Source organism: Phyllobates terribilis, unplaced genomic scaffold (assembly GCF_046119375.1).
Source record: "Phyllobates terribilis strain yellow unplaced genomic scaffold, ASM4611937v1 Scaffold_10__3_contigs__length_209671492, whole genome shotgun sequence".
Lineage (NCBI taxonomy): Eukaryota > Metazoa > Chordata > Amphibia > Anura > Dendrobatidae > Phyllobates > Phyllobates terribilis.
Window position 1 is genome coordinate 184,736,542 of NW_027362770.1, and position 24,947 is coordinate 184,761,488.

Here is a 24,947-nt window from a genome sequence, read left to right on the forward strand (position 1 = left end):
ATACCCGTTTCCCTTTGGTTGCGCCCCGCCCCTCTACTGCAGCATTTTGGTCCTTGTTCTGGCCAGACTGTTTTCTCGGCACCTCTGCCCGCCCTGCACCCACAGACTTTGGGGTCTTAGTGTCCTTTTTGGGCGCTGGGGCACACTACCCCCCTGTCGCAGCAGTGTGCCCAGTGTTCCTCACAGGTGTTTTTTTCACATCCTTCCCTGCCCCCCCAGCCCCGGTGATAACCGGCTTAGCCGCAGAGGGCAGGGTGGGAAACTCCACAGAACTTCCTATGTCCGGCGCTGTGAGTACCTCCACAGCCTCGCCCCCTGCACTGTTCCCCGCACAGATGGCAGCATCGCCGGACGTCCTCCTCCTCTCCCCACCTTGCCTCTGCCTCGAGCCCACTGCAGAGCCCGTGCCTTTAGGTTTGGTGGGGTTTAAACAGAAGGTGGCAGGTGCAACATCAGACATTGGTACATACTTATAACTCACCACCTCCTGTGCAGCTCCTCCGGTCTTCCTCTTCCTCCTCTTGGTCTCCTCCACTGGTTTGTCCTCACCGAAGGAAAGCCGCGTCAGGTCCACTGGAGACTCCAGCAGTCGGATCTCCCTCAGCAGTCCTCCTTCCTCCTCCTCCCCCGACACTCCAGCCTCTGCTGTCGGAGTCCTCTGCCCTGCAGGGAGACCACTGGAACTCCGGCTCTGCCCCTCACTGGCTCCAGCAACTGAGACTCCAGTCAACTCTTCATCCTCCTCCTCCTCTTCACTAAGGACGCCGGCTGGCGGTTCTCCTGAGGTGTTTAACCCCTTCATTTCTGAGAACCGCCGCTGGTTCTTAAACCTCTCCAGGAAGGGACCTGCGCTTTTCTCAATCCCTTCCCGGAGGAGCACTAACCTGACCACCTCGTCTCTGAGGGCTTTAAACCTCTGGGAGGTCGCGGGTCTTTCCTTGTTGGACGCCCGGGTGTTCAGGATCCGGGCCTCCCTCAGCTCCTCTTTCAGCTGGGTTAGTGCTTTGCCGGCGTCCTCGTACTCTCGCAACGTGGCGACCACTCGGGAGGAGAAGGAACTTTTGGACTCGCTGGAGCTCTTTTCCCCCCAGGATCTTGCTGGGCTCTTGTTCCTGGGGCCTGGGGTGCCCCGGTCTCCCTCTCTGGGCTGGCGGTGAACAGTCTCGGGGTTGGAGCAGGTGGATGTATTCTTCCTCACCCTTCCCGATCTCCTCACTCTCTCATGGGTCGGTTGTTGAGGCTCCTTCTCCCCCGCCGGCATAGACCGGGGGATAGGAGGCTGGGAAGCCATGCCGGCCTCCCAGTAGGCCTGCCTCCCCCTGGGGAGAAGAGAGGCAGACGACGACCCTCCTCCTGGAAGTGCTTGAGCTCAGGAGGCAGGTGCTACTCTCAGCACGACTCCTCCTGTCCTGTATATATACACTGCACAGTACCACTCCTCCTGTCCTGTGTATATACACTGCACAGTACAACTTCTTCTGTCCTGTATATATACACTGCACAGTATCACTCCTGTCCTGTATATGTACACTGCACAGTATCACTCCTGTCCTGTATATGTACACTGCACAGTATCACTCCTGTCCTGTATATATACACTGCACAGTACCACTCCTCCTGTCCTGTATATATACACTGCACAGTACCACTCCTCCTGTCCTGTATATATACACTGCACAGTACCACTCCTCCTGTCCTGTATATATACACTGCACAGTACCACTCCTCCTGTCCTGTATATATACACTGCACAGTACCACTCCTCCTGTCCTGTATATATACACTGCACAGTACCACTCCTCCTGTCCTGTATATATACACTGCACGGTACCACTCCTCCTGTCCTGTATATATACACTGCACGGTACCACTCCTCCTGTCCTGTATATATACACTGCACAGTACCACTCCTCCTGTCCTGTATATATACACTGCACAGTACCACTCCTCCTGTCCTGTATATATACACTGCACAGTACCACTCCTCCTGTCCTGTATATATACACTGTACAGTACCACTCCTCCTGTCCTGTATATATACACTGCACAGTACCACTCCTCCTGTCCTGTATATATACACTGCACAGTACCACTCCTCCTGTATATATATACTGCACAGTACCACTCCTCCTGTCCTGTATATATACACTGCACAGTACCACTCCTCCTGTCCTGTATATATACACTGCACAGTATCACTCCTGTCCTGTATATGTACACTGCACAGTATCACTCCTGTCCTGTATATGTACACTGCACAGTATCACTCCTGTCCTGTATATATACACTGCACAGTACCACTCCTCCTGTCCTGTATATATACACTGCACAGTACCACTCCTCCTGTCCTGTATATATACACTGCACAGTACCACTCCTCCTGTCCTGTATATATACACTGCACAGTACCACTCCTCCTGTCCTGTATATATACACTGCACAGTACCACTCCTCCTGTCCTGTATATATACACTGCACAGTACCACTCCTCCTGTCCTGTATATATACACTGCACGGTACCACTCCTCCTGTCCTGTATATATACACTGCACGGTACCACTCCTCCTGTCCTGTATATATACACTGCACAGTACCACTCCTCCTGTCCTGTATATATACACTGCACAGTACCACTCCTCCTGTCCTGTATATATACACTGCACAGTACCACTCCTCCTGTCCTGTATATATACACTGTACAGTACCACTCCTCCTGTCCTGTATATATACACTGCACAGTACCACTCCTCCTGTCCTGTATATATACACTGCACAGTACCACTCCTCCTGTATATATATACTGCACAGTACCACTCCTCCTGTCCTGTATATATACACTGCACAGTACCACTCCTCCTGTCCTGTATATATACACTGCACAGTACCACTCCTCCTGTCCTGTATATATACACTGTACAGTACCACTCCTCCTGTCCTGTATATATACACTGCACAGTACCGCTCCTCCTGTCCTGTATATATACACTGCACAGTACCACTCCTCCTGTATATATACACTGTACAGTACCACTCCTCCTGTCCTGTATATATACACTGCACAGTACCACTCCTCCTGTCCTGTATATATACACTGCACAGTACCACTCCTCCTGTATATATACACTGCACAGTACCACTCCTCCTGTCCTGTATATATACACTGCACAGTACCACTCCTCCTGTCCTGTATATATACACTGCACAGTATCACTCCTCCTGTCCTGTATATATACACTGCACAGTACCACTCCTCCTGTCCTGTATATATACACTGCACAGTACCACTCCTCCTGTCCTGTATATATACACTGCACAGTACCACTTCTCCTGTCCTGTATATATACACTGCACAGTACCACTCCTCCTATATATACACTGCACAGTACCACTCCTCCTGTCCTGTATATATACACTACACAGTACCACTCCTCCTTTCCTGTATATATACACTGCACAGTACCACTCCTCCTGTATATATACACTGCACAGTGCCACTCCTCCTGTATATATACACTGCACAGTACCACTTCTCCTGTCCTAGTCATTTTATGCTGTTTTTCCCTTTTCATTGGTTTGTCTATTGTGATTGTCTTGGGTTTGCAGTAATCTTATAGACTGAAAATTGAGAAACTCACTTTAACCACCAGGTGGCAGTGTTGCTATTCAGAAATAATGTATCTACTATATAATTGTCTTATCCCGTCTGTCTGTCTGTCTGTCTGTCATTCTGTCTGTCTGTCTGTCCAGGAAATCCCGCGTCGCTCATTGGTCCGGCAGCGGCCAATCAGCGCCGCGGGATTTCTGAAAAAAGATGGCGGCCGTTAGCGGCTCATCTGCGGGACGGAGCTCAGCGGCGATGCAGCCGGGAGATGACCGCGCAAGGCGCTCATCTCCCGGCCGGTACCAGCAGAAGGACCTCGACCGCCGGACCCATCTGCGGGACGGAGATGCAGCCGGGAGATGAGCGGCGCGAGGCGCTCATCTCCCGGCCGGTAGCAGCGGAAGGACCGCCGGCGTCGCTGACCTCCATGCGGAAGGGAGGACCGGGGAGCGGCGCTGCGGGTCGGGATACTTCTGCTGCGAGCGCCCGCTCATGTCCCGGGTTCTCGCTGCGGAAGTACCCGCACAGGTAGCGCCGCTCCCCGGTCCTCACCAAGACGATTCGATGATTGGTCGCGGTCTTCGGACCCGACCAATCACTGATCTTACCGCAAAAGTTAAACACCGCTGTGCTGATTGGTCGCGGACGCTGCCCGCGACTAATCACCGATTTGGGCGCCAAATTTAAATATCGGCCGCGAACAATCAGCACAGCGGTGTTTTAATGTGGAGCCAAGATCGGTGATTGGTCGCGGCCGATATTTAAATTTGGCGCCCAAATCGGTGATTGGTCGCAGGCACCGTCCGCGACCAATCAGCACAGTAGTGTTTAACTTTGGCGGCAAGATCAGTGATTGGTCGCGGGCCAAGACCGCGACCAATCACTGATTTGTGCGGTACATTTAAATAGCGGCGGCAACCAATTGGATGTCAGCGCCGCTCCCCGGTCCTCCCTTCACACCCTTGCCGCATGGATGTCAGCGGCGCTGCCTGTGCGGATACTTCCGCTGCGAGAACCTGGGACATGAGCGGGCGCTCGCAGCAGAAGTATCCCGACCCGCAGCGCTGCTCCCCGGTCCTCCCTTCACACCCTAGCCGCTGATGTCCCCACAGTATCCGCATGGTGTTACAAAGGTCCGGACATTTGTGTTAAAAATCGCTGATTGGTCGCTGGCGCTGCCCTCGACCAATCATCGATTTGGCCGCCAAATTTAAATATCGGCCGCGACCAATCACCGATCTCGACTCCACATTTAAACACCGCTGTACTGATTGGTCGCGGATACTGTGGGGACATCAGCGGCTAGCGTGTCAAGGGAGGACCGGGGAGCGGCGCTGACATCCATGCGGCTAGGGTGTGAAGGGAGGACCGGGGAGCGGCGCTGCGGGTTGGGATACTTCTGCTGCGAGCAGTCGCTCATCTCCCGGCTTCTCGCAGCAGAAGTAGCCGCACAGGCAGCGGCGCTCCTCGGTCCTCACCAATACGATTCGCTGATTGGTCGCGCTCTCCGCACGCGACCAATCAGTGATCTTGGCGCTAAAGTTAAACACCGCTCTGCTGATTGGTCGCGGCCGCTGCCCGCGACCAATCACCGATTTGGGCGCCACATTTAAATAGTGGCCGCGACCAATCACCGATCTTGCCGCCACATTTAAACACTGCTGTGCTGATTGGTCGCGGACGTCAGACGCGACCAATCAGCGAGCTTGGCGCCAAATTTAAACAATGCTCTGCTCATTGGTCGCGGACGCCAGACGCGTCCAATCAGCGAGATTGGCGCCAAATTTAAACAATGCTCTGCTGATTGGTCGAGGCCGCCAGCCGCGACCAATCAGCGATTTTGGCGCCAAATTTAAACCCCGCTCTGCTAATTGGTCGCGGTTGTCGGCCGCGACTAATCAGCATTATTGGCGCCAAATTTAAACACCGCTCTGCTGATTGGTCGCGTTTGCCGGTCGTGACCAATCAGCAGTATTGGCGCCAAATTTAAACCACGCTCTGCTGATTGGTCGCAGCCGTGACCAATCACCATTATTGGCGCCAAATTTAAACACCGCTTTGCTGATTGGTCGCGACCGCCGGCCGCATTGTTGGCGCCAAATTGCCGGCCGCGACTAATCAGCATTATTGCCGCCAAATTTAAACACCGCTCTGCTGAATGGTCGCGGCCGTGACCAATCACTATTATTGGCGCCAAATTTAAACACCGCTTTACTGATTGGTCGCGACCGCCGGCCGCAACCAATCAGCATTATTGGCGCAAAATTTAAACCCCGCTCTGATGATTTGTCGCGACCGCCGGCCGTGACCAATCAGCGATATAGTCGCCAAATTTCAACACCGCTTTGCTGATTGGTCGCGGTTGCCGGCCGCGACCAATCAGCGATTTTAGCGCCAAATTTAAACACCGCTCTGCTGCTTGCGCCCGGTCGGCCGCATACCTATTCTAGAATACCCGATGCGTTAGAATCGGGCCACCATCTAGTCTATATATATAATCGTCTTATCCCGTCTGTCTGTCTGTCTGTCTTTGTCTGTCTGTCTGTCTGTCTGTCCAGGAAATCCCGCGTCGCTCATTGGTCCGGCAGTGGCCAATCAGCGCCGCGGGATTTCTGAAAAAGATGGCGGCCGTTAGCGGCTCATCTGCGGGACGGAGCTCAGCGGCGATGCAGCCGGGAGATGACCGGCGCGAGGCGCTCATCTCCCGACCGCCGGTGACGCTGACCTCCATGCAGCTAGGGTGTCAAGGGAGGACCGGGGAGCAGCGCTGCGGGTCGGGATACTTCTGCTGCGAGCGCCCGCTCATGTCCCGGGTTCTCGCAGTGGAAGTTGCCGCACAGGCAGCGGCGCTGACATCCATGCGGCTAGGGTGTGAAGGGAGGACCGGGGAGCGGCGCTGCGGGTTGGGATACTTCTGCTGCGAGCAGTCGCTCATGTCCCGGCTTCTCGCAGCGGAAGTAGCCGCACAGGTAGCGGCGCTCCCCGGTCCTCACCGATACGATTCCGCTCCCCCATCCTCACCAATATGATTCGCTGATTGGTCGCGGTCGCCGCACCCGACCAATCAGTGATCTTGGCGCAAAATTTAAACACCGCTGTGCTGATTGGTCGCGGCCGCTGCCCGCGACCAATCACCGATTTTGGCGCCACATTTAAATAGCGGCCGCGACCAATCACCGATCTTGGCGCCACATTTAAACACTGCTGTGCTGATTGGTCGCGGACGCCAGACGCAACCAATCAGCGAGATTGGCGCCAAATTGAAACCTCGCTCAGCTGATTAGTCGCAACCACCGGCCGTGACCAATCAGCGATATTGGCGCCAAATTTAAACACCGCTCTGCTGATTGGTCGCGGTTACCGGTCACGAATAATCAGCATTATTGGCGCCACGTTTAAACACCGCTCTGCTGATTGGTCGCAGCCGTGACCAATCAGCATTATTGGCGCAAAATTTAAACACCGCTTTGCTAATTGCGCCCGGTCGGCCGCATACATATTCTAGAATACCCGATGTGTTAGAATCGGGCCACCATCTAGTATTCATATATTTCTGTTGGTCTTTATTTGTCAATTGATGAAGTTTTTGCCAGGATATCTCAGCCGATCCTATGTGATGCTGTGGTGCCAGACCCAGGTTTAATACTCACATTATACCTCATGTAGACTGGCTTGGGCACAGAGATAATTCCTTTTCTCCTGCTGACTGACCCATATGAGCTGACATGTCTGCCCTCTGCAAGCAATATAATCTATAATCTATAATCTAATTCATCTAAATTGGCAACAGGTTCATAGGTTATATTCATTGTTCACACTCATAACTCACCTTGTTCTCCAATAAGGCCTGATGCCAGCGTGTCCGGTCTTGTGTGTGGGCAGCACCAAGAGACCAAACCTTCTGCACAAAGGAAGGTACAAAATACAAACACTGCACTGCAGACGATAGTGATAATACTGCAAGGGATATATATAATACTGCCCCCTATGTATAAGAATATAACTACTATAATACTGCCCCCTATGTACAAGAATATAACTACTATAATACTGCCCCTATGTACAAGAATATAACTACTATAATACTGCCCCTATGTACAAGAATATAACTACTATAATACTGCCCCCTATGTACAAGAATATAACTACTATAATACTGCCCCCTATGTACAAGAATATAACTACTATAATACTGCCCCTATGTACAAGAATATAACTACTATAATACTGCCCCCTATGTACAAGAATATAACTACTATAATACTGCTCCTATGTACAAGAATATAACTACTATAATACTGCTCCCTATGTACAAGAATATAACTACTATAATACTGCTCCCTATGTACAAGAATATAACTACTATAATACTGCCCCTATGTACAAGAATATAACTACTATAATACTGCCCCTATGTACAAGAATATAACTACTATAATACTGCCCCCTATGTACAAGAATATAACTACTATAATACTGCCCCCTATGTACAAGAATATAACTACTATAATACTGCCCCTATGTACAAGAATATAACTACTATAATACTGCCCCCTATGTACAAGAATATAACTACTATAATACTGCTCCTATGTACAAGAATATAACTACTATAATACTGCTCCTATGTACAAGAATGTAACTATTATAATACTGCTCCTATGTACAAGAATATAACTACTATAATACTGCCCCCTATGTACAAGAATATAACTACTATAATACTGCTCCTATGTACAAGAATATAACTACTATAATACCACCCCCTATGTACAAGAATATAACTACTATAATACTGCCCCTATGTACAAGAATATAACTACTATAATACTGCTCCTATGTACAAGAATATAACTACTATAATACTGCCCCTATGTACAAGAATATAACTACTATAATACTGCTCCTATGTACAAGAATATAACTACTATAATACTGCCCCCTATGTACATGAATATAACTACTGTAGCGTCGGCGTCCCTGCCTCCTGCTAGGCAGGGACGCTGTTCCCCTCACCTCTCCACTCCATGCCCGGCGTCTTCCTCCCGCTCTGCTGGCAGCACGCGCTGCTTCCCGGCCACGGTGCTTAGGGCGCGCGCGCGCTCCCCCTCTCTTAAAGGGGCCGCGCGTGCCGTCCTAAGGAGTCCCCGGCCAATGGCCGGAGGACTTCACCATATATAAGGCACCTCCTCCAAAATGGAGGTGCCCGAGCAATGTAGTTGCAAAGCCTTCACTCTGCTTCAGCCCTCAGGTCCCGTTACCAGTTACCTGCCAGTCACCTGTCAGATTCCTGCTTGATACCTGCCAGATATCCGTTTACCTGCTTGCAGGCCTGCGGTCCGACGGTCTGCTTTCCGACATCTGTCAGTCTGTCTATGGACCAGCCTGCCCGCTCACCTGGGAGCGCTCGTCTGCTACCTGCCTGCTAGTCTACCTGGAGGCTCGGCCGTCACTTGCCGTGACCACCTGCCTATCCAGAGACTCTTGCCCGCTCACCTGGGAGCGCTCATCTGCTACCTGCCTGCTAGCCTACCTGGAGGCTCCGCCGTCACTTGCCGTGACCACCTGCCTGTCCAGAGACTCTTGTCTGCTCACCTGGGAGCGCTCATCTGCTACTTGCCTGCTAGCCTACCTGGAGGCTCCGCCGTCACTTGCAGTGACCACCTGCCTGTCCAGAGACTCTTGCCCGCTCACCTGGGAGCGCTCATCTGCTACCTGCCTGCTAGCCTACCTGGAGGCTCCGCCGTCACTTGCCATGACCACCTGCCTGTCCAGAGACTCTCGCCTGCTCACCTAGGAGCGCTCACCTGCTACCTGCCTGCTAGCCTACCTGGAGGCTCTGCCGTCACTAGCCGTGACCACCTGCCTGTCCAGAGACTGTCCCTGTCACTTGCCGTGAGTACCCGTCCTTCTACCCAGAGACTGTCCCTGTCACTTGCCGTGACTACCTGCCCTTCTACCCAGAGACTGTCCCTGTCACTTGCCGTGACTACCTGCCCTTCTACCCAGAGACTGTCCCTGTCACTTGCCGTGATTACCTGCCCGTCTTCCCTGGGAGCCACCCGCTTCCTTACAAGGACCGCCCCCTTGTATAGTAGCTCAGAGGTTCCGCCTCCCAGACCCGTTACAGTTTGCTCGGCCATGGAATCCGGTGGCACCCAAGCTCCCTCGCTCTCGGACCTATGTCATGAACTGTCCCGTCAGAGGTCCCAACAGGAGTCCATCCCGAGTCACCTGCGGAGTGTCAACTCTCGCCTGGACTCTCTGTCTGCTCCACCTGCAACCACCGCTAGTGTCATGACTCGCAGCCCGGCAGCGCCGCTGCCCACCAATACCATGGTATCCTGTCCCGGACCCCGGTTTTCTGCACCTCCTCGTTTCGGAGGTGACTCCGCTCAAGCTCGGGCTTCATAAACCAGTGCACCCTGCACTTTGAACTCTTGTCCCACCAGTTTATCTCCGACCGGTCCAAAGTAGCCTTTATCATGTTCCACCTCACGGGGGAGGCTCTGGCTTGGCTAAATCCTCTGTGGGAGAGAGGAGATCCCCTGGTGTCCGACCTGCCAGCCTTTCTCACGGCTTTCCGGAAAGTCTTCGACGAACCCGGACGGAAGACCTCATCCGCATCGTCTCTGCTACGCCTCCGTCAAGGAGATCTCACCGTGGGCCAATATGCCATACGTTTCCGTACCCTTGCTTCGGAGCTGGCCTGGGATAACGACGCTCTGGTATCTGTCTTCTGGGAGGGTCTGTCCAGCCGTATTAAAGATGAACTCGCCGGTCGGGACATTCCTACCACTCTCGACGACTTAATAACTCTTGCCACCCGGATTGACATCCGATTCCAGGAGCGCGCCAAAGAGGTCACCCGTGAGAGGAGGTTTCCACGTCTAGCCCCCACCTTCCAGAAACCCGTCACTCCCTCCGTTACTCCCCAGGCACACTCACCTGAGCCTATGCAGGTAGACCAGACCAAGATGGTCAAAACCCGTCAAGACTTACGCCGTGCCGAGGGGAGCTGCTTCTACTGTGACAGTAAGGAGCACCGGATCCGTTCCTGCCCGGAGAGGTCGGGAAACGCCTGTGTCTAGGATCGCTCAGAGAGGTCGCCCTAGACAAGAGTAAATCCTCTCCATCTCTGATGCTGTCAGTCTCTATCACCTGTGGAGAGAACCGCTATTTCGAACTGGCTCAACTTGACTCAGGAGCTGCTGGAAATCTCATTTCTCAGTCTCTGGTAGAGAAATACCGCATTCCCACCAAACCTCTGGCCGTACCTTTATCTGTCGCCGCCGTGGATGGGGGCCTCTTACCACATCCCATCCAACTCATCACCGAATCCATAACTCTGCAGGTGGGAATGCTGCATTCTGAGAGCATCTCCTTTCATGTTCTGCCTGGACTCTCTCACGCACTCTTGCTAGGCCTACCTTGGCTCCAGAAACATGCACCCGTGCTTGATTGGCAGACCGGAGAAGTCCTTCGCTGGGGACAGGACTGCCATAGGACTTGTCTAGTTCCCGTTCATCCTGCTCGTCCTTCTCCTACCCCAGTCAGTCTACCCGGTCTACCGGTTCCCTATTGGTCTTATGCGGATGTCTTCAATAAAAAAGAAGCAGAGACATTACCCCCTCATAGACCATACGATTGTCCAATCGACCTGATACCCGGCTCTACTCCTCCCCGTGGGCGTATCTACCCTTTGTCCGCAGCGGAGACCCGGTCCATGTCAGAATATATTGAGGAGAATCTGGCCCGGGGATTTATCCGGAAATCTACCTCCCCGGCGGGAGCAGGCTTCTTCTTCGTCAAAAAGAAGGACGGCTCACTTCGTTCATGTATAGATTATAGAGGCCTTAACCAGATTACAGTGAAGAATAAATACCCCCTCCCGCTCATTCCTGAATTATTTGACCGTCTGAGGGGGGCTAGAATCTTCACCAAACTGAATCTCCGTGGGGCGTATAACCTGGTCCGTATCCGTCAGGGGGATGAATGGAAGACGGCATTCAACACCCGGAACGGCCACTATGAGTACCTTGTCATGCCCTTCGGTCTCTGTAACGCTCCTGCCGTCTTTCAAGAGTTGGTCAATGACATCTTCCGTGACCTTCTCTACTCCTGCGTGGTGGTGTACCTGGACGACATCTTGGTCTTCTCTCCGGACCTTCCTACTCACCGGAGGGATGTTCGTCAGGTCCTGCTCAGGCTCAGGCAGAACCACCTCTACGCTAAATTTGAGAAGTGCATCTTTGAGCAGACCTCTCTTCCATTTCTGGGCTACATAATCTCTCAGACAGGCCTACAAATGGATCCTGAGAAACTGTCTGCCATCCAGAAGTGGCCCCGACCAGAGGGGTTGAAGGCTATTCAGCGGTTCCTGGGCTTCGCCAACTATTACCGCCTCTTCATACCGCACTTCTCTTCCCGGACTGCCCCTATCTCTGCGCTCACCCGTAAGGGTACTAATCCCAGAAGATGGCCGCCCGAAGCTAAGGAGGCCTTTTTTTCCTTAAAACAGGCCTTCTCCTCCGCCCCGGTGCTGCATCGTCCGGACGGCAACAAACAATTCTTCCTAGAAGTTGACGCTTCCTCCTCCGGAGCCGGGGCGGTACTTACCCAAAAGTCATCTTCCGGAAGAATGGTAACCTGCGGTTTTTTCTCCAAACTCTTCTCCTCTTCTGAGCGCAACTATTCTATTGGAGACCGTGAATTGTTAGCCATTAAGTTGGCACTGGAGGAGTGGCGTTACCTGCTCGAGAGGGCTCTTCACCCGGTAATAATTTACACGGACCACAAGAACTTGGCTTACCTTCAGAGCGCCCAGAGACTTAACCCGCGCCAAGCCCGGTGGTCCTTGTTTTTTGCCCGCTTTGATTTTGTTCTTCATTTTCGCCCGGCAGACAAAAACATCAAAGCAGACGCCTTGTCCCGATCCTTCCTGGTGTCTGATCTAGAGGAGGAACCTAAGCACATCATTGATCCCGCCAGAGTAATGCAAGTGGCTCCCGTGAGTCTAAATCGTCTCCCTCCGGGTAAGACGTTTGTAACTGTACCTGATCGGAAGAAGGTCCTACACTGGGGTCATTCGTCTAAGCTAGCTGGCCACGCCGGTCAGAAAAAGACCCTCCAGCTCATTACCCGGCATTACTGGTGGCCTACCCTGCACAAGGATGTAATAGACTTTGTTTCTGCCTGTGTGTCCTGCGCCCGCAACAAAGTTCCGAGACACCTGCCAGCCGGTCGCCTTCTTCCTCTTCCAGTACCTGCTGCCCCGTGGCAGCATATTGCTATGGACTTTATAACGGATCTTCCTGTCTCTGCCGGTTGTACGGTCATTTGGGAGGTCGCTGATCGCTTCTCCAAGATGGCGCACTTCATTCCCCTGCCGGGTCTCCCGTCTGCGCCCGAACTGGCTAAAGACTTTATCCGCCACATCTTCCGTCTCCATGGCCTGCCCCTCCACATCGTGTCAGATCGTGGGGTTCAGTTCACCTCACGCTTCTGGAGAGCCACATGTAAGTTGCTTGACGTCACTCTGGACTTCTCCTCCGCTTACCATCCACAGTCCAATGGTCAAGTGGAGCGGATCAATCAGAACCTGACCAGTTACCTCCGGCACTTCGTTAATGCCCACCATTCAGACTGGGTGGATCTCCTACCATGGGCCGAGTTCTCTTACAATAATCACGAGAGCGAATCTTCCTCCAAATCCCCGTTTTTTGTAGTCTTCGGTCAGCATCCTCGGATCCCATTTCCCGTCTCCACCTCGGTGGACAATCCGGTTGCGGAATCTCTCGTTCGCGAATTCTCCTCCATTTGGGAGAGTACCCGATCCGCACTCCTTCAGTCGTCCGAGCGGATGAAAAAACACGCTGACAAAAAATGCCTGGATCCTCCACAATTCCGTCCTGGAGATAAAGTCTGTCTCTCGTCCAAATATGTCCGGCTCAAGATTCCTTCCTACAAGTTAGGGCCTCGGTTCATCGGCCCACTGGAAGTTATCAAGCAGATCAACCCGGTGGCCTATAAATTAAAACTCCTGGCCAACTTACGGATCCCTAACTCCTTCCTTGTATCTCTCCTCAAACCCGTGGTACTTAACTCTTTTTCCAAGTCTACAGGTACGCCTCCTGCTCCGGTTTCCGCTGAGAACGAGTTTGAGGTAGAGAACATTCTTGCCACCAAAAGGGTAAGAGGAAAGACCTTTTTTCTGGTACATTGGAAGGGGTTTGGTCCTGAGGAGAGAACGTGGGAGCCCCGGGAGAACATCCATGCCCCTCTCATCCTTGATAAATTTCTCTCTGGCCTAAAAAAGGGGGGGCCTAAAGGGGGGGGGTACTGTAGCGTCGGCGTCCCTGCCCTCTGCTAGGCAGGGACGCTGTTCCCCTCACCTCTCCGCTCCGTGCCCGGCGTCCTCCTCCCGCTCTGCTGGCAGCGCGCGCTGCTTCCCGGCCACGGTGCTTAGGGCGCGCGCTCCCCTTCTCTTAAAGGGGCCGCGCGCGCCGTCCTAAGGAGTCCCCGGCCAATGGCCGGAGGACTTCACCATATATAAGGCACCTCCTCCAAAATGGAGGTGCCCGAGCAATGTTGTTGCAAAGCCTTCACTCTGCTTCAGCCCTCAGGTCCCGTTTCCAGTTACCTGCCAGTCACCTGTCAGATTCCGGCCAGAGTCCTGCCAGATATCCGTTTACCTGCTTGCAAGCCTGCGGTCCGACGGTCTGCCTTCCGACACCTGTCAGTCTGTCTATGGACCAGCCTGCCCGCTCACCTGGGAGCGCTCGTCTGCTACCTGCCTGCTAGTCTACCTGGAGGCTCCGCCGTCACTTGCCGTGACCACCTGCTTGTCCAGAGACTCTTGTCTGCTCACCTGGGAGTGCTCATCTGCTACCTGCCTGCTAGCCTACCTGGAGGCTCCGCCGTCACTTGCCGTGACCACCTGCCTGTCCAGAGACTCTTGTCTGCTCACCTGGGAGCGCTCATCTGCTACCTGCCTGCTAGCCTACCTGGAGGCTCCGCCGTCACTTGCCGTGACCACCAGCCTGTCCAGAGACTCTTGTCTGCTCACCTGGGAGCGCTCATCTGCTACCTGCCTGCTAGCCTACCTGGAGGCTCTGCCGTCACTAGCCGTGACCACCTGCCTGTCCAGAGACTCTTGTCTGCTCACCTGGGAGCGCTCACCTGCTACCTGCCTGCTAGCCTACCTGGAGGCTCTGCCGTCACTTGCCGTGACCACCTGCCTGTCCAGAGACTCTTGTCTGCTCACCTGGGAGCGCTCATCTGCTACCTGCCTGCTTGCCTACCTGGAGGCTCTGCCGTCACTTGCCGTGACCACCTGCCCGTCCAGAGACTCTTGTCTGCTCAGCTGGGAGCGCTCACCTGCTACCTGCCTGCTAGCCTACCTGGAGGCTCCGCCGTCACTTGCCGTGACCACCTGCCTGTCCAGAGACTCTCGCCTGCTCACCTAGGAGCGCTCACCTGCTACCTGCCTGCTAGCCTACCTGGAGGCTCTGCCGTCACTAGCCGTGACCACCTGCCTGTCCAGAGACTGTCCCTGTCACTTGCCGTGAGTACCCGTCCTTCTACCCAGAGACTGTCCCTGTCACTTGCCGTGACTACCTGCCCTTCTACCCAGAGACTGTCCCTGTCACTTGCCATGACTACCTGCCCTTCTACCCAGAGACTGTCCCTGTCACTTGCCGTGATTACCTGCCCATCTTCCCTGGGAGCCACCCGCTTCCTTACAAGGACCGTCCCCTTGTATAGTTGCTCAGAGGTTCCGCCGTTACAACTACTATAATACTGCCCCCTATGTACAAGAATATAACTACTATAATACTGCCCTTATGTACAAGAATATATCTACTATAATACTGCCCCCTATGTACAAGAATATAACTACTATAATACTGCCCCCTATATACAAGGATATAACTACTATAATGCTGCCCTTATGTACAAGAATATATCTACTATAATACTGCCCCCTATGTACAAGAATATAACTACTATAATACTGCCCCCTATATACAAGAATATAGCCACTATAATACTGCCCCTATGTACAAGAATATAACTACTATAATACTGCCCCCTATGTACAAGAATATAACTACTATAATACTGCCCCTATGTACAAGAATATAACTACTATAATACTGCTCCTATGTACAAGAATATAACTACTATAATACTGCCCCCTATGTACATGAATATAACTACTATAATACTGCCCCCTATGTACAAGAATATAACTACTATAATACTGCCCCTATGTACAAGAATATAACTACTATAATACTGCCCTCTATGTACAAGAATATAACTACTATAATACTGCCCCCTATATACAAGAATATAACTACTTTAATACTTCCCCTATGTACAAGAATATAACTACTATAATACTGCTCCCTATGTTCAAGAAAATAACTACTATAATACTGCCCCTATGTACAAGAATATAACTACTATAATACTGCTCCTATGTACAAGAATATAACTACTATAATACTGCCCCCTATGTACAAGAATATAACTACTATAATACTGCCCCTATGTACAAGAATATAACTACTATAATACTGCTCCTATGTACAAGAATATAACTACTATAATACTGCCCCCTATGTACATGAATATAACTACTATAATACTGCCCCCTATGTACAAGAATATAACTACTATAATACTGCCCCTATGTACAAGAATATAACTACTATAATACTGCCCTCTATGTACAAGAATATAACTACTATAATACTGCCCCAATGTACAAGAATATAACTACTATAATACTGCCCCTATGTACAAGAATATAACTACTATAATACTGCCCCTATGTACAAGAATATAACTACTATAATACTCCCCTCTATGTACAAGAATATAACTACTATAATACTGCCCCCTATATACAAGAATATAACTACTTTAATACTTCCCCTATGTACAAGAATATAACTACTATAATACTGCTCCTATGTACAATAATATAACTACTATAATACTGCCCTTATATACAAGAATATAACTACTATAATACTGCCCCCTATGAAGAATATAACCACTATAATACTGCCCCCTATGTACAAGAATATAACTACTATAATACTGCCCCTATGTACAAGAATATAACTAATATAATACTGCCCCTATGTACAAGAATATAACTACTATAATACTGCTCCTATGTGCAAGAATATAACTACTATAATACTGCCCCCTATGTACAAGAATATAACTACTATAATACTGCTCCTATGTACAAGAATATAACTACTATAATACTGCCCCCTATGTACAAGAATATAACTACTATAATACCGCCCCTATGTACAAGAATATAACTACTATAATACTGCCCCCTATGTACAAGAATATAACTACTATAATACTGCCCCCTATGTACAAGAATATAACTACTATAATACTGCTCCTATGTACAAGAATATAACTACTATAATACTGCCCCCTATGTACAAGAATATATCTACTATAATACTGCCCCGTATGTACAAGAATATAACTTCTATAATACCGCCCCCTATGTACAAGAATATAACTACTATAATGCTGCCCCCTATGTACAAGAATATAACTACTATAATACTGCCCCTATGTACAAGAATATAACTACTATAATACTGCTCCTATGTACAAGAATATAACTACTATAATACTGCTCCTATGTACAAGAATATAACTGCTATAATACTGCCCCTATGTACAAGAATATAACTACTATAATACTGCCCCCTATGTACAAGAATATAACTGCTATAATACTGCCCCTATGTACAAGAATATAACTACTATAATACTGCCCCCTATGTACAAGAATATAACTACTATAATACTGCCCCTATGTACAAGAATATAACTACTATAATACTGCTCCTATGTACAAGAATATAACTACTATAATACTGCACAGAGGGGGGAGTTCATGGATCGATCGTACAGAGGTAAATGCTGTGACCCGAGTATTGATGGATCCTGATTACTCTGATCTGATCAGTTACTGGACTGCAGCCAGTAGGGGGGAGGGGAGCGGAGTCATTAATCACAGACAAATTACTATGATAACAGTGATAATAATACTGGGATCTGCCCGCACAGGTACAATCCCCTCTAGTGACTGCTCCACATGTAGCAGCTTCTTCTGTAAGCAGTAATTAGGACACAGATACAGTATATGGCGACACAATCCACATATATCAGCTGCAAAGTGCAGTATACACAAGTCTGCATATAGTAGTGCCATGCAGAGCTCACATAGTGCCATACAGTGCTCACATAGTGCCATACAGTGCTCACATGGTGCCATACAGTTCTCACATGGTGCCATACAGTGCTCACATGGTGCCATACAGTTCTCACATGGTGCCATACAGTGCTCACATGGTGCCATACAGTTCTCACATGGTGCCATACAGTGCTCACATGGTGCCATACAGTGCTCACATGGTGCCATACAGTGCTCACATGGTGCCATACAGTTCTCACATGGTGCCATACAGTGCTCACATGGTGCCATACAGTTCTCACATGGTGCCATACAGTGCTCACATGGTGCCATACAGTGCTCACATGGTGCCATACAGTGCTCACATGGTGCCATAAAGTGCTCACATGGTATCATACAGTGCTCACATGGTATCATACAGTGCTCACATAGTCATTTATTGCCTAATAGTAGCCCAAGTGGGTATGCATTGTCATTATAGTGCTATAATGCTGCCGTACAATGCCCATATAGTGCCATACTCTGACTTCATACATCCAAGCAGCTCTATTATAATGCCAGACCGTGCATACTGTGCCCTTTTAGTCACATTGTTCACATGGGACTCTTCTGAGTTTTCAAATGGTAGTCCATATTGGCCGGGATTTCGATATTAGGCCAGCCCCCGAGGGACTAGATGATCCCAAGAGATTCCACCGCGGTCGCACCCCACTATCCCAAAGAGTCCGAAGCTGGGACTCTTTTCAGAAGGTCTCCCGGTGATGTAGTTTGGGGTGTGGAGTGGTTCTTTTAAAGTTTTCGAAATAGAGGGAGAACATTTTCTTGTGATCTGGAATCCTAATACTTTTTGGGCTCTTAACTAGGGGTCCGCGTCTCTTACCCCTTGATGGATCGTGAATTAAAGGCTTAGTGTGATCTCTGATGAGCTGTAGGTGGAACGAGGGTCCCATCTGCCCTCTTCTGGGGGATGTCCCTCCTTTATGAGTCCTATACGAGGTCCTCCTAGAGGAGATCTTCTGGTCCTTGTCTACGTACTTAGCTCTCACTTCTGGAGGGTCCGGAACATTGGAGGACACAGAGTTTCCTTTTCTGCCGGATTTAGGGGTCTTCAATCTCTATCTGTCTAGGACCCTAGGGCTCTCGACTTGGGCTCCGGGTCCTTGGGGGTGACATTTGTTCCCATTGCTGTACCGGGTGGTATCAGGGCCTCCCTTATTGGATGAACTTGTTGCTATTATGTAACTAATTTCTTTCACGGATCTGATACATTCTACACCAATATCCCAAATACCGGGGCCGGGGGGGAAGGAGTCGCCCCCTCTTGTGTACTCACCTCCATGCTGATTCTCTCCCCCTCGGTGCCCATTCTCTGTGCTCCAGTGGGTTCGTTCTCCTTTTGCTGCTGTGGTGGCTGCAGACGGAGGCGGGGGGCCGATCTCTGGGCGTGGGCACAGCTGGACGCACACATGTGCCATTCATCCAGCTGGACTGGGGCGCGATCCACGGAGCAGGAAGAGCACAGATTCCTCATTGTGCGCGCGGCCAGATATTTAACACGTTCCTCGCAGGCGTCAGCCGAGAACGTGGATACGACTACAAGTCCCAGCAATCCCTGACTATAAAGAAGGCTTGGAGTCGTAGTTTGGCAGGTGGTAAGTTATCTAGGAGGAGGTGATGATGGGAGCTGTAGTTGTATAATTACAGCAGAATGGATCTGCACATTGTTACTCTCAACCTGTGCAACTACTACTCCCAGCATGCTCCGAGTCAACTACTACTCCCAGCATGCTCCTGAAACAAGTCAACGATGAAAAAACTAATGAGGCATCCTTCAATTGGAGAATCTTTCTGTAATGGTGCTATAACAGTACCCATAATAGTGTCATAATAATAGTGCCCATAATGGTGCCATAACTGTGCCCATAATAGTACCGATAATGGTGCCATAATAGTATTTACAATAGTGTCATAATAGTGCCCATAATGGTGCCATATTAGTACTTATAATAGTGCCCATAATAGTGCCCATAACGGTGCCATATTAGTACTTATAATAGTGTCATAATAACAGTGCACATAATGGTGCCATAGTAGTACTTATAATAGTGTCATAATAATAGTGCAAATAATGGTGCCATAACAGTGCCCATAATAGTGCCCATAATGGTGCCATATTAGTACTTATAATAGTGCCCATAATAGTGCCCACAATGGTGCCATAGTAGGACTTACAATAGAGTCATAATAATGGTGCCATAACAGTGCCCATAGTAGTGCCCATAATGGTGCCACATTAGTACTTATAACAGCGCCCATAACAGTGCCTATAATGGTGCCATATCTACTATATAATTGTCTTATCCCGTCTGTCTGTATGTCTGTCTATCTGTCTGTCTGTCTGTCTGTCCAGGAAATCCCGCGTCGCTCATTGGTCCGGCAGCGGCCAATCAGCGCCGCGAGATTTCAGAAAAAAGATGGCGGCCGTTAGCGGCTCATCTGCGGGACGGAGCTCAGCGGCGTTGCAGCCGGGAGATGAGCGCCGCGAGGCGCTCATCTCCCGGCCGGTACCAGCAGAAGGACCCCGACCTCCGGACCCATCTGCGGGACGGAGATGCAGCCGGGAGATGAGCGGCGCGAGACGCTCATGTCCCGGCCGGCAGCAGCGGAAGGACCGCCGGCGTCTCTGACATCCATGCGGAAGGGAGGAACGGGGAGCGGCGCTGCGGGTCGGGATACTTCTGCTGCGAGCGCCCGCTCATGTCCCGGGTTCTCGCAGCGGAAGTACCCGCACAGGCAGCGCCGCTCCCCGGTCCTCACCAAGACGATTCATAGATTGGTCGCGGTCTTCAGACACGACCAATCACTGATCTTAGCGCAAAAGTTAAATACCGCTGTGCTGATTGGTCGCGGACGCTGCCCGCGACCAATCACCGATTTGGGCGCCACATTTAAATAGCGCCCGCGACCAATTACCGATCTTGCGGACACATTTAAACGCCGCTCTGCTGATTGGTCGCGGTGGCCGGCCGCGACCAATCAGCGAGATCGGCGCCAAATTTAAACACCGCTGTGCTGATTGGTCGCGGCCGCCAGCCGCGATCAATCAGCGAGATTGGCGCCAAATTTAAACAACGCTCTGCTGATTGGTCGCGGCTGCCGGCCGACCGCGACCAATCAGCGAGATTGGCACAAAATTTAAACAACGCTCTGCTGATTGGTTGCGTCTGCCGACCGACCGCGACCAATCAGCGAGATTGGCGCCAAATTTAAACATCTCTCTGCTGATTGCGCCCGGTCGGCCGCATACATATTCTAGAATACCCGATGCGTTCGAATCGGGCCACCATCTAGTAGTACTTATAATAGTGTCATAATAATGCCCATAAAAGTGCCCATGATAACGCCTATAACGGTGCTATAACAGTACCCATAATAGTGTTAGTGCCCATAATTGTGCCATAACTATGCCGATAATAGTGCCGATAATGGTGCCATAATAGTACTCATAATAGTGTCATAATAATAGTTCCCATAATAATACCCATAATAGTGCCCACCTTTCCTGTGATAAAACTGCCCAGATTCTGCGCCTCACCCCATTGCTGACACCAGTGGTCTTATTGTGTCTCTCAAAGTGACATTAACCAAATTTTTTTGTGCCGCTGTATCGGCCGCTATGATAAGTAAAGGTAAATTGATTGAATGACATTAGTCTGTGAGCGCAGCGTTACTGAGAGTTGCAAGAATAGCGCCCCCTGTAGATAGATAGATGATAGATAGATAATAGATAAATAGATAGATAATTAATAGATAATAGATAGATAATAGATGATAGATAGATAGATAATAGATAGATGATAGATAATAGATAGATAATAAATAGATGATAGATAATAGATAGATAATAGATAATAGATAGATAATAGATAGATAATAAATAGATGATAGATAGATGATAGATAATAGATAGATAATAGATAGATGATAGATAGATGATAGATAGATAATAGATGATAGATAGATAATAGATAATAGATAGATAATAGATAGATAATAGATGATAGATGATAGATAGATGATAGATAATAGATAGATAATAGATAGATAATAGATGATAGATGATAGATAGATGATAGATAATAGATAGATAATAGATAGATAATAGATGATAGATGATAGATAGATAATAGATAATTGATAGATAATAGATAGATAATAGATAATTGATAGATGATAGATAGATAATAGATAGATAATAGATGATAGATGATAGATAATAGATAGATAATAGATAGATAATAGATGATAGATGATAGATAGATGATAGATAATAGATAGATAATAGATAGATAATAGATAATTGATAGATAATAGATAGATAATAGATAATTGATAGATGATAGATAGAAAATAGATAGATGATAGATAATAGATAGGTGATAGATAGATAGATGATAGATAATAGATAGATGATAGATAGATGATAGATAGATAATAGATAGATAATAGATAGATGATAGATACATGATAGATAATAGATAGATGATAGATAATAGATAGATGATAGATGACAGACTGTGGTTTGGGTGTTTCGTGTGTCGGGTCACATTTCTCAGGTCGGTATGTGATACACCAGTGGGCTATTGACATGTGGTGGTCCTGTGACCCCCGGAGCGTAGCGGGCTGGACATATCTGCACCGGCTGGTGATAATCCCCGTCATCTCATTACAGCACATGACGAGGTGCACCGCGTCCACCGCCGAGCGCCAGCACGGAGCTCCGCCACCATTGTCAGGATCTCTGCTGTCTGTCAGTGGATGAGAGCAGAAGTCGGTGAAGAGAACATCCAGATGAAGAGACTGTTTTTTTCTTTCTGTTTTCTCTTATTTTTGATTGATTTTACTCTGTACAGAATAAAAGTGACTTTCCGGGAAACTGTCAGCAAGCTGATGTTGACTGACTTGGTATTTTATTTGTATCTAGATTCAATGTTACACAGGGCCGAACCAGACAAGACTTGTTCAACTGTGACTAACCTGCTTGCTGATGGTTTCCACATCGGAGCATTTTTATCTGGACTGCTGGATGTTTTACCTGCTGACTGTAGATGTGGACGGCATGTAGATAATTGTGCCCGTGTGAACATTACGACATGGAGATGAGAGCCTCGAAGTTTCCCCGTGGCCTCGCCGCTGCCCCTCGGGCTCCGCAACCCAACATTCCTGAACAGCGCAGGATGTGACTCAAAAGAGCCCTAGAAAGTCAGAGGAACGGGGGCAGATGAGATCACGGGGAGAGTCCTCGCTGCAGAGGAACTGAGCCGAAAATTATACATGTACTGCGCTCATCACTGACGGACGGGAACTGAGCAAGACTACCGCTGTGCTAGGACCTGTCCCAGAAATAAACTACCCCCGCAATCATGACTTATGGCTAATACCCCTGTATCTCTGTATACAGAGAGCTCCCCCTAGTGGTGGCTGCAGACAGGATCTTATCATGTATCTCTGTATACAGGGAGCTCCCCCTAGTGGTGACTGCAGACACAATCTTATCATGTATCTCTGTATACAGGGAGCTCCCCCTAGTGGTGGCTACAGACAGGATCTTATCATGTATCTCTGTATACAGAGAGCTCCCCCTAGTGGTGGCTGCAATCAGGATCTTATCATGTATCTCTGTATACAGAGAGCTCCCCCTAGTGGTGGCTGCAGGCAGGATCTTATCATGTATCTCTGTATACAGGGAGCTCCCCCTAGTGGAGGCTGCAGACAGAATCTTATCATGTATCTCTGTATACAGGGTGGTCCCCCTAGTGGTGGCTGCATACAGAATCTTATCATGTATCTCTGTATACAAGGATCTCCCCCTAGTGGTGGCTGCAGACAGAATCTTATCATGTATCTTTCTATAAAGGGAGCTCCCCCTAGTGGTGGCTGCAGACAGGATGTTATCATGAATCTCTGTATACAAGGAGCTCCCCCTAGTGGTGGCTGCAGACAGGATCTTATCATGTATCTCTGTATACAGGGGGCTCCCCCTAGTGGTGACTGCAGACATGATCTTATCATGTATCTCTGTATACAGGGTGCTCCCCCTAGTGGTGGCTGCAGACAGGATCTTATCATGTATCTCTGTATACAGAGAGCTCCCCCTAGTGGTGGCTGCAGACAGGATCTTATCATGTATCTCTGTATACAGGAAGCTCCCCCTAGTGGTGGCTGCAGACAGGATCTTATAGTTAATAGTTTAATAGTTTATTTTTTTTTATAGCGCCAACATATTCCGCAGCACTTTACAAATTTTAGGGGGGACTTATACAGACAATACAGAATAAGCATATCTCATATCGAACGGAGTGAGGGCCCTGCTCGCAAGCTTACAGTCTATGAGGAAGTGGGGGAGACACAAAAGGTAAAAAGTACATATATTGTATAATGCAGCCTTGATATACTGAATAGGATAAATAATAATACATGGACTGGTCGCCAGCCAGTATGTGTGCAGTCCTGACAGAGGCTTTTATGTGCATGGTTGGTTTGAACCCGAAGTTGAAGAAGATTTTAATATGGGGGAAAGCTGGGATGGACAGAGTGTGTTTAGGTGATACGCCAGTCTAAAGAAATGTGTTTTTAGGGTTCGCTTGAAACTGTGGGTATTGGGAATTAATCGAACTGTCCTGGGTAGTGCATTCCAAAGAATTGGCGCAGCACGCGAGAAATCTTGGAGACGGGAGTGGGAAGTTCGGATTATGGAGGATTTTAGTTTCAAGTCATTTGCAGAATGGAGGGCACGTGTAGGGTGGTAGACTGAGACAAGGGAGGAGATGTAGGGGGGTACTGAAGCATGGAGCGCTTTGTGGGTAAGCGTGATAAGTTTAAAATAAACTCTATATTGGATGGGCAACCAATGCAATGACTGGCACAGGGAAGAGGCATCTGAGTAGCGGTTGGCGAGGAATATGATCCTGGCTGCTGCGTTCAGGACGGATTGGAGAGGGGAGAGTTTAGTAAGAGGGAGACCGATTAGTAGAGCGTTGCAATAGTCAAGACGAGAATGAATAAGAGCGACAGTAAGAGTTTTTGCCGAGTCAAAGG

At 49.3% G+C, this 24,947-nt stretch overlaps 1 protein-coding gene across 2 annotated transcripts in view; it reads right to left on the reverse strand.

The window, feature by feature from the left end:
* Positions 1-19,336, reverse strand: part of NINJ2 (ninjurin 2) — a 58,870-nt gene extending 39,534 nt beyond the window's left edge. The window contains exon 1 of one of the 2 annotated variants that reach the window (XM_073650322.1): positions 19,183-19,336. In XM_073650322.1, coding sequence (XP_073506423.1) covers positions 19,183-19,317 — 135 coding nt within the window. In that variant the 5' untranslated portion in view covers positions 19,318-19,336. Of the gene's footprint in view, positions 1-481; positions 1,360-19,182 lie in introns of those variants that run through there. The other variant, XM_073650321.1, reaches the window with a different exon arrangement.
* Positions 19,337-24,947: the final 5,611 nt, after the last annotated feature.